This window comes from Neoarius graeffei, chromosome 18 (genome assembly GCF_027579695.1).
Source record: "Neoarius graeffei isolate fNeoGra1 chromosome 18, fNeoGra1.pri, whole genome shotgun sequence".
Classification (NCBI taxonomy): Eukaryota; Metazoa; Chordata; class Actinopteri; order Siluriformes; family Ariidae; genus Neoarius; species Neoarius graeffei.
Genome location: NC_083586.1, coordinates 47,312,640 through 47,328,166, shown reverse-complemented (window position 1 = coordinate 47,328,166; position 15,527 = coordinate 47,312,640). Strand labels below are relative to the sequence as shown.

The following is a 15,527-nucleotide window of genomic DNA, read 5'->3' as shown; positions in this document are numbered from 1 at the left end:
CAATTTAGATTAATTTTGAGATTTGCCAGTTTCATCAATGATGGAGATTATTCCGTACAACGTCAAACCAACTGAAAAGAGTTGGAAAGACGACAGGATAAGGACGAGTTCGTCGCGCTGGTGTTTACGTCATTACTGTCGCACAATTAAAACGTGCCAGATCAGGCGGCTGGTGGGTTTTCAAAATAATAAATACATGCATGTATTTTTGTGATAAATACACATTATACTGAGCGCATTTCCCACATAATCCTCACTAAGGTTTCGGACAGCACTACAAAATGGCGTCCGCACTATATAGTGAGTAGGGAGCAATTTCGGTTACAGGGAAAACTTCCGGCTTGATTACTAGATTAGATTAGATTAGATAAAACTTTATTGATCCCTTTGGGAGGGTTCCCTCAGGGAAATTAAGATTCCAGCAGCATCATTACAGATAAACAGAGAAAATAAATAGAGAAAACTTCTAGATAAATTAAAATAAATTAAGTATTTACATATACAAATATAAAAAGAATAAGATATGGGGAGGGGGGAAGGAGGGGGGAGAAAAAAAGTGGGGAGAAGGGAGGGCGGCGGCAGGAGAGATATTGCACATTATATTGCACGTTGTCCGGTATTGATTATTGTTAGGCTAGGCTACTGATTACGTCAGCATTCGAAAGAGGGCGTGCACGTCTTTTGACGACGTTGGCAGATGTCGGTCACTTTGAATTCCGCTGTACGTTTTACTTCCGTCCTACGATGTCTCGCACAGGTCTCAACAAATCTGGTTTACGACCATTGCTTTGACATATGGACTGATATATTACATAGCATGTTTCAAACACTCGTAACTTGCTATAGCAGTGACAAAATAGCGATCAAAATGCATTCCGGTATTTAATAAAATGAAAATTTTGATGATAAAAAAATTTGCCTTCAGTTCCCCTTTCAATGCAGTTGTCATTCAGTTACAACTCGCACATAAATTTCAGTTAAAACTCGCACTATTTAATACTAAATAGTATTTCCAAAAAAGTGTGGCACAGTTTCTTTGATACAGTGGCATACGGTTTATAATGATCATACACGATGTAGGACAAAGCCTAGAACATTTTTACCGGACTGTGAAAACTTGGCAGCACCTGGAATGTCCTGCCAAATCAGCTGCTTTATTGTTCTTCACATGAAACTAAACACAAATTTGAAACTAAACCAGAACTTAAAGCTCCTCCATTGTCACTACTGCTATTAGTGTTGACTGTTAAGACGAGGACCAGGTCTGAAATATACACTCACTGGACACTTTAATAGGAACTTGTTCTTGATTCTAAGGGTGTATTCAGACCAGGATAGTTCGATAGTTCACTTGCTTTGGTCCGAACCAAATGTTTTTTGTTTTTTTTTTCATTTTGGTGCGGTTCGCTTTCACACTGTACATTTTAGTAAGCGGACCAGAATCTGTCAACAAAGCCGCGCACCCTGAGGTCGTTCAGCTATTGGTCAGAGACGACACGCGCACAAAGCGTTAAGTTCAAAAGTAGTCACGGAGGATAGTGCTGATGAGCGCACATCGTGTTGTGACAGTTCTGGCTCTTCACGCAAGTCGCTAGTACCGCCACTTTTTGAAAGGATGTCCCTGATTTTAATGTAGGTCTGACGGAGTTTCTTCACTTTTAGCCGACATTGTTCTGGGGAGCGCGTGAACCCCTTCTCCTTCATTTTCTCACTGAATACAGCAAACACGTCGGCATTTTTGTGTGTTCTCTCCAAAAGCTCAGATATGTGGACATCTGCCCATATATCCACAAGGGTGCGCGTTTCTTCCTCGGCCCACGTTTGCCCCCTACTCATGTTTTGTACTCTGTAGTCTAGCCTACCACTGGTCTGAATGACTAAACGACTGTTGTAAGGTTCCCTTGACAACCGAAACAGTGTTTGCGCTTTGCGGTGGAGTGTCAAGACTCTGTTTCCCATAATGCTCGACAAACGACGGAAGCTCCCGAGGTACAAAAAAGCAAAACTGTCGGATTAGGTCCGGTCTGCTTTCACACCTCTAAAAGGTCCGCACCAGGGTTCCTTTGGTCCGGACCGAGTCCGACCTTGCAGCTCGGTCTCGGTCCGCTTGTTTGGTCCGGACCAGAGTTCGGTGGTTTGTATTCAGACCAACCCAAAAGGTCCGGACCAAGGGAAATTTGGTTCGTTTGGTCGTTTGGTCCGGACCAAACAACGTAGGTGTGAATACGCCCTAAGACTCTTGTTCTTGGCTGCAGGAGTGGAACCCAGTGTGGTTTTCTGTTGCATGCTGAGATGCTTTTCTGCCCACCACGGTTGTAAAGAGTTGCTATGAGTTACTATATCCTTCCTGGCAGCTCGAACCAATCTGGCCATTTTCCTCTGACCTCTCTTATCAACAAGGCGTTTGTTTCCACCCACAGAACTGTCGCTCACTCAATGTTTTTTGTTTCTCGCACCACTTTGTGTAAACTCTAGAGACTGTTGTGTGTGTGAAAACCCCAGGAGATCAGCAGTTTCTGAAATACTCAAACCAACACCCATGCCACAGTGAAAGAAAGTCACACTTTGAGATCACAGTTTTTCCCGTTCTGATGTTTGACGTGAACATTAACTGAAGCTCTTGATTTCTGTCTGCATGAGTTTGTGCATTGTGCTGCTGTCTGCATAAAACAGCAGGTGGATGGGAGTTCCTAATCAAGTGGCCGGTGAGTGTATGTCACCACCCCACAACATCTAGAAAATGCCTCCTACTTTCACAGGTCCTGTTATGTAATGGGAAATGGAGGCAGATACTCAACAGCAACAGTACCATGATGTAATGTACAATCTGGTGGAAACATGCTATAAAAGGCTGGAGCACTATATATAGCGTACAAACAACCAGCTGAAAAATATTCACATACAAACTAAAATATTCACGTTGAAAAGATGCTCACCTTTGAAAGGACAGGGAACTTCTGAGTTCAATATTTGCTCGAGTTGCTCCGCGACAGCTATGCTGATGGATTTCAGCGCAATGATTCCGCTTCAGCGTATTCATCACGCGAGACAGAGGGCAACTGAAAGGAATGAAAATTAATTGCTTTCCTGAGCTGACAAAATTGATAGGAATGTTTCTTCATTCTTGCTCTCTCTTTCCTTCAGTGTATTTTGTCCTTTTCTCTCTGTGAAACTCTCTCTTTTAGGTGAGAGCTAGTCTGGAGATGTGTCATGTTAGGTGTTAGAGCTGTAAAAGTCAGAATATGGGTTATTTTTCTCCTTCTTCTTTTCCCCCCCAAACGGTGAATTTCTTCAAACAGGAGAATGAAGGCTAACACATGCTTCCTCTGAGACATGCAAAGTAACAGCATCTTTTCCCACTGCTGCTTACGCAGTGCCACAATGCAACGTAACGCCCTCAGAGCAAAGCGCTATCCACCCTCTTCCACATACTTGTGTTCACAGGTGTTCCGTGATTGTCTATCAAAATAACTTCCACTTCTGTATCTCAGGCTGGACATTAATTGATCGTTTTGTGCTCACAGCTGTCCATGCACTAGACCTGTTATGCGTCACTACATGCAGATTAGCTGTGCCATGTGAGCTTGGTAATTTAGCTGGCATTCCTCAACTTGCACAAAGCATTTCCAAAACGTTTGTAAATTCGGCAGGAATTTTTAGTCGCAACTGGTTTACACAAGCATTTGCTTTACTAAATGATAGATAAATGAGATCCAGTGTGTTTATAGAACAAATGCAGCACAAATGAACGACAGTAATTAAAAAGTGCATTCTCTGAAGAGAAATGCGGTATATTGCGTAAGATGCAGCAGAGCTTTAACATTGTGTGTGTGTGTGTGTGTGTGTGTGTGTGTGTGTGTGTGTGTTTGAGTAAATGAGTGTGTTTCTGTTTGTGTGTGAGATGGGTGATTTGACCTGAGGTGCCATATGAAGTTTGGTAGATGTGTGGCAAAATGTTACTGAGCAATTTGAATGGGCAAAAAATGAATGGAAGCAGGGGCGTATCACCCGCGGGGGATGCGTACCCGTACGTTTCATCCCTCCCACTTTTGTTGAAACACAATTTCATCCCCCGCACTTTTGTCAGATTAAAATGACATGATTATGAAAATTATACAGCTACTATAAAATGTGTAACAAGGAAGTAAACTATTGCCATGACGTTAGACAAAAAACAGCCACGAAACGGACTCAAAACAGTTTTTCTCACCCGACCAATCAGCAGTTGCGTGAATATAATAGCCAGTTTGCGTAGCGTGCCGAAAGCGCTCAATAATACAGTGTCTGTCTGCAGAGCTGCAGAGCCAACACCAGTTTTACCGCTCCTGATTCACCGTTCCAGGTTTGACGTCGCATGCGGTAGAGGTCTGCGTGGGTCGGATTTTTCAGTCCCGCTCCCGCCCGCGCCCGCATTGTGCAGTCCCACTCCCGCCTGCGCCCGCAAAGAATTATGATTTTCAGTCCCGCTCCCGCCCGCACCTGCCATATTTTGTCCCGCTCCCGCCCGCAAATCCCGCATGATGCAGACGTTCGCGTTATTTCTCAGGAAAGTTCTTGTCTTGACACAGCGTGATGGTGCCCCGCCCCCTACTTTGAGTGGATTTGAGCATAAATATCTACAGCTCACGTTCGTTATTATTTACCTTGTTTCTGAATTCAGCATGTAGTGTCTCTAATAATAATAATTAGTGCTGTCAAGCGATTAAAATATTTAATAGCGAATCGCACATTTTTGTCACATGAGAAACCATTGTAATTCTCTGATCAGCATAAAAAAGTGAATGGGCTTGCTTTGTACCAATGTTTTTTTTTTTTTTTATTGCAAAGCAGAGCTTGCAAGAGAACCATGAGTGAACAACTCTAATCAGAGAGACAGGTTACACAGTGACAGTAGGCTTGACTCAATGCTATCCCAGAAATCCTTCCTGTAATATGCAAATGTGGCCGCCTCTGATTGGACAGCCAAATTTTCATATTACAGGAAGGATTTCTGGGATAGCATTGAGTCAAGCCTACCGTCACTGTGTAACCTGTCTCTCTGATTAGAGTTGTAGACTAACGCAAGCAGTAAATCACTTCACTCATGGTTCTCTTGCTAGCTGGGTGTGAACTGCGAGTCATTAGAGTGATCAAAGGATTTCCCGTTAGGGTGATCAATGGCAAATTTAAGATGCTGTTCCTCACTCAATCTGGCAATCTGACACTCTCTGCAAATTTAGGCATCTTAAAATGTTTTTATTAATGGCAAATAAAATATCCAGCACAAATTATATATGATAGGCATAAATTAATAATTTATAAATTTTATATCAAACACGTTTTTAGTTAGCGGGACTGCAGCTTATCACCCCTCCCGCCCACGCCCGCATATGTGCCCTCCCGCCCGCGCCCGCATATGTGCACTTCCGGTCCCGCCAGTCCCCGCAATGAGCTTTCAAAATTTGTCCCGCGCCGCACTGCTTTGTGGCGGGTCCCGCGAGTCCCGCGGGACTCCCGCAGGAGTGCAGGGCTCTAGCATGCGGTGCTTACTGTGCCTGGCTCTTCAGACAGACCCTTCTCAAAGCGCTTGCGATGCCGTCGTTCAAACAGTTGTCCCAGGCGCCATGCCCTCAAAGATTGTGTTAATAGTAGTTACTAGTTGTAAAGTCAGTTGAGGCAAGTTTTTTATTACGAGTGTGTGTGTTTGTACCAAGTCTACTTTTCATGCATTATAACTGCTTATCACTTTTTAGAAGAGTTTTTCAATTGAGATTTAAAGGCATTTCAAATCGAATGAATGTTCAATAATTGTTGTACAGTAATGTTATTTGGCCATTAAGTGTTTGTCGTATGTGTAGTCTATTGCATCATTTTCAAATTTTATGCATTAAACCTGATGTAATGCATGATGCAAACAAGTTTTGTACACGAGTTTGAATAATTAAAGACATTAAAAGCAGGAACTGCCCCGTCTTATTTGAATGCTATACTAAAGAGGTCTTTCCAGGATGCTGCGCTTCTCCAACGTGAACTGATTAGCCATGCCTCCTGCTCACACAAAGCGATCCCAGTCCAAACTGTTATGCATGATGGTGTATGATCTATACACTGTGTGTGACTTTTTGCCTTCACTTACTGAATAATTACATAGCCCTGGCAGTAACAACACCAAAACCCAACATGATAGATCTCTGCATGAAATGCAGAACTTGGCTGGAGTCAACTGGATTTATAGGCTTTTCTGCTGTCCTCCCTTTCATTTGCATCCATGGACCATGGGTATGAAAAAGTTCCATATCGGTCATTGACAGTACATCACAGTGTACACGCCGGGCGTGTATATAGCCATAAACCGATTTCTAATGATATGGCTTCCCCATTCCAGAACACCCCCACTTTTGGAAAGCTTGATACGCCCCTGAATGGAAGTGAATGGGGGGGAAAGGGATGAGCGAAAAGAAAGGAAAAGACGAGTGCAGGTCAGAACAGATTGCATGTATGTGTTGGGGAAGTTGGCCTGAGGTATTACATCACGTTTTGTGCATCTCCAGTGAAGCGTGTCCAAGCAGGACGACTCGAAACATGAGCCCCATTCATTTTCTATGGAAAAAAAAATGACAGAAAAACGAGAAGAACAAGAGATGGGTGCGTCGATTCAAAAGCTGTATACAAGCACATCATTCCTGATCATACCGCATGGTTTGGGGTCTCTATCTTGAAAACTGCGGGAGAAGAAACGGTCCAAAAATCTGGCAGAATAAAACTAAAGAATAACCGTAGTATTGCACAATACTAATTACATTTTCTTATCGCATGGGCTGCTGAATTAATAACGTTATCAATATTAGTGATTGATCAAAGGATCAAGAAACTATCAAAGGATTGGGTTAATTATTTCCTTACAGAGTGGGTTTGTGTTACTGTGTACAAAATCTGAAAATGTTTGTAGACGAGGTAAACAAGTGGGCTGTACGTAAAAAAAAAAATGCACGATTACATAAATCAAGATCAGCTAACGGTTAAAGGAAATCCTGAATGACTTTCATGTTAATCTTTATAATTAGCATGTGATCTTCAGTGTTTTTTTTTGTACTGTCAACTTTTGTAGTTTAAACTTCTTTCACCGACATGTTGGTCAACGTGTTCACTTTGCTCAACAGTTTCCTTTATTACCCACAATGCTAACTATGTGCTGATAGCAGTACCAGTGGGTTTTTGCCCTCACTTCATCTCCACCTAAAAAGAGTGATGCAGCAGCGCTTTAGCCCATGTTTACATTAGACCATATCAGCGGATCATCAGATTAACGTTTTTAAAACGATTAGTGTGCACACAGCAACACCAATACACGATTTGCGTGCACACAGCAACGCCAATACACGGATACGCTCGGCTCCGCAGGCATCCTGCGCTCCAAATCACTCCGCCCTGAACAGCGAGTGCCCTCTGGAGGGTGCGCACTCCGGCCCTGCGCAGCTCACAGAGCGCGCGAGTGAAGCACACTAGCAGTGTTTTTGGGACTGAGCCGCTGTGTGTGTGATCCCAGTGCATATCACTTACCACTTGCAAGTGGAAGGATGGCAAGCCTAAAGACAATCATAACTACACAATAGGCAGTATTTGCATCAATATTTGCAGTATTTTCATACTTTTATACTCTTTAATGAAAGGTGTTACAAGGCGGAAGTCCGCGCCGTTTTTCAGCAGTCGCGTCACATGACCAACGCCAGCGAATCAGGAAGGTGGATGTCACAGTGACGTTGTCCAATGACGACGCCAGCTAGAGCTCAGCACAGCGTATCCGCGTATTCTCAATGTTTACACAGCACCGGAGCTGACACGATCTGGATTGAATACGTGGACCCTGGCGGATTCCCGTTTCCCGGCGTTTCCAGGCGGTTTAATGTAAACGGACAGTGCATCCACGAAGAAAGCGAGACAGATACGGTCTAATGTAAACGTAGCCTTAGTCTGTCCAGCTCTCTCTCACCTCCTTGTCTGGACATTGTGCTCAAACAGACCAGGTTCCAAAGTTTCACCCTTCATCCTAATACCCCCATCATCAATACAGTTGTGTTAATCATACCAGAATTGCTAAGCATGCAATAAATATCTCATTCTCATTATCTCTAGCCGCTTTATCCTGTTCTACAGGGTCGCAGGCAAGCTGGAGCCTATCCCAGCTGACTACGGGCGAAAGGCGGGGTACACCCTGGACAAGTCGCCAGGTCATCACAGGGCTGACACATAGACACAGACAACCATTCACACTCACATTCACACCTACGGTCAATTTAGAGTCACCAGTTAACCTAACCTGCATGTCTTTGGACTGTGGGGGAAACCGGAGCACCCGGAGGAAACCCACGCGGACACGGGGAGAACATGCAAACTCCACACAGAAAGGCCCTCGCTGGCCACGGGGCTCGAACCCGGACCTTTTTGCTGTGAGGCGACAGCGCTAACCACTACTACATCGTGCCGCCATGTAATAAATATTTCATTATAAAACTTAATGTGTTTCATGGTGGAGTTTTCCTTTTAACTGTGTTTGTGGCCTTCCAGAAGGCCTGGAGTGGGGTTTTATTGGCTAAGTCTAATTTGGATAACGTAATAACATAACGGCATATATAAACAGCTGAAAAAAATGGATTTACAAACTCACTATAACGCTCACCTTCTGCAAGGACGGAGAACTCCAGAGTTCAGTGTTTGCTCGAGTTGCTTTGCGACAGCTGTGCTGATGGATTTCAGTGCAGTGATTCAGCTTCAGCGTACTCATCACACCACAGCTGAGGGCACCGGAAAGGATTGGAAATGAATTTTATTTAATGAGAAAATGGGAAGTGGTAACTTGTTGGTTGCGGTCTTTGTGCTAGTGACTGGGGGGTTGTGAGTTCAAATCCCACACCTGCCCTTTTGTTTAATTACCACAGCAGGTACAACATCTCAGCCTAGTTTCCATGTCTTTAATTAATCTGTAAATGGGTTCAGATGATGAGTAAATAAGAAAAAAAAGGCCAGAGACGTGTCTGTGTGTACGTATGAGAGAGAGAGAGAGAGAGTCATTGGCCTGTGTCTTGAATCTCCCTGTGGAGGACAAGTGCAGCTCTCACAAGTGCAGTGTGTGTGGTTAGCACTGTGGAGGTGTTTCTGTTTAAATGTATTATTGTAAAGGGTATTCATTAGAAGGCTGGCCAAAAAAACACTAGTGTTAATCACATACCAACAGCAGCCTGATTGTGTGTGTGTGTTACCTTTTAAGTGTTTTTAATTGTCCTGTAGTTAAGGAAGCGAGTCTAAGCTCTGTACACTTAGATTGAGGAGGCGTGGCTTCAGCATGCTGCACTGAGCCAAAGAGGCGTGGCTTGATCATGCTGTACTGGGCCAAGGAGGTGTGGCTTCAGCACACTGAAGATTCTTCGCCTCAGTATGTTTTACTATACTGTGGAGGCGTGGCCTCTGTACCGCTCTGTCCTAGTAAAGGAGACGTTGCCTCTCTCTCTCTCTCTCTCTCTCTCTCTCACAGAGATTTTCACATCCAGGTTGTGTGTATGAACAGAGAAAAGCCTCTTTTGTATTATAATACGAGCATCTCTCTCTCTTTCCATCACGTTGCTGCTTCTGAGAGAGAGAGAGAGATGAAGAACAGACAAGAAAGAAGACGTATGGAGACAGAATGAGAGAGGAGTGTTGAGAGGATGGAGAGTGAGGGAATGAAGAAGACTGTAAGAGACAATGGAGTGGGAATGGAAAGGAAAGATTAGAAGATAAGGAGGACAGGGCGCCTGCTAATGGAGAGGAGAAATGGATTCTTCTGACAGTCTGTCCTTTTTCATATTGAGCTACTCAGTGACCTGTCAGCTCTGTGTCCAGAGAGAGGGGGGAGAGAGGGAGAGTGAGGGTTAGTCTGTACACACACACACACATATATATATATATATTATATGATCCATATACAATATGTATTATGTACCATATATATTATACCCCTGTTCCGAAGGAGGGGGGGTTATACTGGTTTTCCTCTGTCCATCCGTATCTCCGTACTTCCATCCGTCCGAAACACCCTTTTTCTCAGCAACCACAAATCATAGCCACTTGGTACCGAGTTTCAGCTTGGGGTTCTATACCGTGTGTACCGTTTTCAGGTCTGTCGCACATCGACTTCCTGTTTACCGACTGAATGTATTTACAAAACACACAGGGTGGATTTACAAAATTTTCGTCACACTTTTTCTCAGCAACCACAAATCGCAACTGCTTGATATTTGGTACCGAGCTTCAGCTTGGGGTTCTATACCGTGTGTACCATTTTCAGGTCTGTCGCACATCGACTTCCTGTTTACTGACTGAATGTATTTACAAAACACACAGGGTGGATTTACAAAATTTTCGTCACACTTTTCTCAGCAACCACAAATCGCAACTGCTTGATATTTGGTACCGAGCTTCAGCTTGGGGTTCTATACCGTGTGTACCGTTTTCAGGTCTGTCGCACATCGACTTCCTGTTTACTGACTGAATGTATTTACAAAACACACAGGGTGGATTTACAAAATTTTCGTCACACTTTTTCTCAGCAACCACAAATCGCAACTGCTTGATATTTGGTACCGAGCTTCAGCTTGGGGTTCTATACCGTGTGTACCATTTTCAGGTCTGTCGCACATCGACTTCCTGTTTACTGACTGAATGTATTTACAAAACACACAGGGTGGATTTACAAAATTTTCGTCACACTTTTTCTCAGCAACCACAAATCGCAACTGCTTGATATTTGGTACCGAGCTTCAGCTTGGGGTTCTATACCGTGTGTACCATTTTCAGGTCTGTCGCACATCGACTTCCTGTTTACCGACTGAATGTATATACAAAACACACAGGGTGGATTTACAAAATTTTCGTCACACTTTTCTCAGCAACCACAAATCGCAACTGCTTGATATATGGTACTGAGCTTCAGCTTGGGGTTCTATACCGTGTGTACCGTTTTCAGGTCTGTCGCACATCGACTTCCTGTTTACCGACTGAATGTATTTACAAAACACACAGGGTGGATTTACAAAATTTTCATCACACTTTTCTCAGCAACCACAAATCGCAACTGCTTGATATTTGGTACCGAGCTTCAGCTTGGGGTTCTATACCGTGTGTACCGTTTTCAGGTCTGTCGCACATCGACTTCCTGTTTACCGACTGAATGTATATACAAAACACACAGGGTGGATTTACAAAATTTTCGTCGCACTTTTCTCAGCAACCACAAATCACAACTGCTTGATATTTGGTGCCGAGTTTCAGCTTGGGGTTCTATACCGTGTGTACCGTTTTCAGGTCTGTCGCACATCGACTTCCTGTTTACCGACTGACTGTATTTACGAAACATATAGGGTGGATTTTGATGCTATTTCAAGAAGCAGAATGCGATTTCAAAATGACAGTTTACCAGGATGCTGTTTGAAATCCCTGGGGAGAGACACGGCTCTTTACTTACTCGTTTCAGGGTTCATTATTTATTGAAGTCGACATTCATAATAAGTGTCCTATTCCTTCCATTGCTTGCATTCTGATCTAAGCGAGAGCGGGGCGATACATAAGTGAGCAGTAGCTCACAGTTGATCTTGTTACATCTCAATATATCATATAAATATATAATCTGTATCATATACTTATCTATAAGCTATAGTATAGACTGCAGGGCTGTCGATCGATTAAAAATTTTAGCTAATTAGTCAGACATTTTGCCGTGAATTAATCGTGGTTAAAAACTTTTTTCTTCTTAAGACTGAAGCTTGTTGTAATGCATATTTAAATGTAAACTCACCAACTCAATGTAGAATAATCACAAAGGATGTATATTTCCGACATCATTATTTAATAGCATCTTTAAACACAGTCCTATGCCGGTGCAGAAATAAAACTCAGGCCCGTAAAGTGCCAGTTGATTTCAAAATCAAGGCCACACACACACACACGCGCACACACACACACAGAGAATACACATACAGAAAACACTATGTTCATAGGTTGGAAGTTTTTAGCTATCCAAGTAGCAAAGCATTGGTACTGTAACCTTTTCTCTTCCTGGTTTAGTTATTTGCCCATGAGTACCACACATGAGTACAGATGGTTTCCACAGGGTGTTTTGCGTGAAGGTGATATTTTAAAGATGAGGTGCTTCTGTGATAATTGAATTCAGCTTTGCAAACCGTGCAAATTTACTTTTGTTTTCTCAGTGATTCCATCAGGCAACTTTTTATATTGAAACTTTCCGCCTAAAACTCCTTCACTGTTCGTCTCCACCTTTAGCAAGAGATTGTCTCTTGCTGCGTTCATGTGCTATGGGAATTATGGTAAATACCAAACGCCGACATGGAAAGCACACATGAACGCCCCCTCTTGTGGTATTTTACACTGGGCAACTCGTAGAAAATTTTGATACACGAGTTGCCGAGATGAGATGAACTTTAACCTTTTCAACATGGCGGCGAGCGGTACAAGACACTTGAATGTTAAGCATTGTACGCTACTAAAGTTTTATTTTACTAGTACTAGTGGGTAGTTTTTTGTGTCTATGCAACGTTGCGTCATTAACAAGTGTAATATAATAAGTTAGAAATCCGTTTCCTTTAAAAATGTGTTGTTATGGTTTTTACCTATCCAGAGCAGACGCTATTGCTAACGATAACTAACTAACTATTGCTAACTTGAATCTGGTCCACCATCTTTAATTTGTCAACAACAACAAAAGCATGTGAACACAACACACTGGTAAATACCACTTCCCAACTGGAAAATATCATCTTCCCATAGCACATGAACGCAACATCTGGCTAGGATGAGGTTTCACGGCATCCATGTCATAGGTCAGCCCCCACACAGGAAGTAAACAAAACGCAGCTGCGTTAATTGTGTTCATTTATTTTAACGTGTTAAATATTTTAAATTAATCGCAGCGATTAGCACGCTAATTTTGACAGCGGTAATATACTGTATACATATGCAAATTAATGCAGTTATTAAATGTGTACAATCATCCGGAATCAGATCAAGAGCTTCAATCACACCAAACATTAACATGGGGTCTGATCTCAGTGATGTTGACTGTTGCGTGGCTGTTTGTCTTGTTTGCAAAATATCCAGTGAGTGGCAGTTCTGCAGGCAGAAACACCCTGTTGATACGACAGGTCTATATTAACTCAAATAACCACTCTTTACAACAGCGATGAGCTGAAAAGCATCTCAGGATACACAATCCGAAAATAGGGCTTTTAGTCAGTAATTTTCCACTACACTGCTTTATTCTCATTTCTGAACAGCCTCTGATTATTGTCAAGTTGCACATAGAGTTTAAAAAAATATATATATAGCCAGTTATATAATGTTTTACCTCCCCTTTGACCTCCACCCACCCAGATATGTTGTGGAGATACCGATCAGCACGCAGTAACTCGAGCAGGATCGTCTCTCCTGTTCTAACGTTGGTGTTGCGAGAGATGATGGTGCGGTCCTCCAAAATTTCATCTTATCCATTCTTTACATTATCACACGACCGGAATGTGCAGTTAAATTTGGAAAGACTTCCAAGAAATTACGTTCAAATTTACATTTCGTGGTGTCACGTTATCTCAATCTGACAGATCGATCCAGATAGTCAAATCTCCGTTTTAATTTGAGAGCAGACAAAAATATAAAACAGTAGGCTGAGATTGTGTTTTTACATCGAGTGCATATGAGACTGTGCACAGACGTGAAAAAAAGGCTTTGGTGAAATATGAAGGGTATAAACAGAGGAGGAGGAGGACAGAAATTGCAAAGGGAAAAAAAACCCTTACAGAAAATGGAGTTGTTGAAGTAGAACAAGAGAAAATGAAAGTGTGTGTGTGTTCAATAACGAGTTAAAAGTGTGGTAGAGTAGTTTATATCTTAAAATCGAGTGTTTCTCTTTCAGAAAAGGTTACAAGTCTAACTTGTTTTAAAAAGCTGGACTTATTAACCATCCAATCAGCCTTTGGGAACCTTCTGTAATAAGTGCACGAGTCTATTGGCTTTGTTAGCTTCCAGCTTAATTAACACAGTTATGAATTAATGAAGGCGGCAAAACACACATTTTAAAACAATACAGTGTCTGGTTTTCCAGAGAGACCAAACTAATTAGTCCGTTTAATGTTTAAGAAATGAACAGTACTGACTTTATAGCTTGGATGAAATGTTTTCATGCTTAGGACTAAATTAACGTTTGCGTGTTGAATAATTTTCTGTTTGTTTTTGTCGTGCAGTTGGCGATCCTCACAGAACTCACACACTCCCACAGCAGCGAGAGAGCCGGCCTGCTGAACCCCGCCCACCCAGGAACAGGAAGCCTCTATCACAGTGAAAACCTCAGCCTCAAGCTTTCTCCACCACCGATGGTGGAGGAGTAGTGCAGACTCCGCCCACTGTTACAGACCCGAATAAAAGCATTACACACTCTCCACAGTGATGTCTTCATTCTTTCACTGGCCTTCACATCCACAACAAGAAAGTAAGGAATGAAACCGTTAGGAGTATGCTGAAACAGTAACGAGGTTCAGATTATTTTCCTCCAATGGCGTGTCCCAGAGTGTTTTATTCCACTTATACCACAGCGATACCACACACTTGTACAACATTTTACAACCCCGATTCCAAAAAAGTTGGGACAAAGTACAAATTGTAAATAAAAACGGAATGCAATGATGTGGAAGTTTCAAAATTCCATATTTTATTCAGAATCGAACATAGATGACATATCAAATGTTTAAACTGAGAAAATGTATCATTTAAAGAGAAAAATTAGGTGATTTTAAACTTCATGACAACAACACATCTCAAAAAAGTTGGGACAAGGCCATGTTTACCACTGTGAGACATCCCCTTTTCTCTTTACAACAGTCTGTAAACGTCTGGGGACTGAGGAGACAAGTTGCTCAAGTTTAGGGATAGGAATGTTAACCCATTCTTGTCTAATGTAGGATTCTAGTTGCTCAACTGTCTTAGGTCTTTTTTGTCGTATCTTCCATTTTATGATGCGCCAAATGTTTTCTATGGGTGAAAGATCTGGACTGCAGGCTGGCCAGTTCAGTACCCGGACCCTTCTTCTACGCAGCCATGATGCTGTAATTGATGCAGTATGTGGTTTGGCATTGTCATGTTGGAAAATGCAAGGTCTTCCCTGAAAGAGACGTCGTCTGGATGGGAGCATATGTTGCTCTAGAATCTGGATATACCTTTCAGCATTGATGGTGTCTTTCCAGATGTGTAAGCTGCCCATGCCACACGCACTAATGCAACCCCATACCATCAGAGATGCAGGCTTCTGAACTGAGCGCTGATAACAACTTGGGTCGTCCTTCTCCTCTTTAGTCCGAATGACACGGCGTCCCTGATTTCCATAAAGAACTTCACATTTTGATTCGTCTGACCACAGAACAGTTTTCCACTTTGCCACAGTCCATTTTAAATGAGCCTTGGCCCAGAGAAGACGTCTGCGCTTCTGGATCGTGTTTAGATACGGCATCTTCTTT

At 42.6% G+C, this 15,527-nt stretch overlaps 1 protein-coding gene across 1 annotated transcript in view; it reads left to right on the top strand.

The window, feature by feature from the left end:
- Positions 1-14,458, top strand: part of vps8 (VPS8 subunit of CORVET complex) — a 414,958-nt gene extending 400,500 nt beyond the window's left edge. Inside the window, exon 45 of the mRNA XM_060898945.1 lies at positions 14,262-14,458. Within this exon, the coding sequence (XP_060754928.1) occupies positions 14,262-14,405 (144 nt within the window). The 3' untranslated portion in view covers positions 14,406-14,458. The remainder of the gene's footprint in view (positions 1-14,261) is intronic.
- Positions 14,459-15,527: the final 1,069 nt, after the last annotated feature.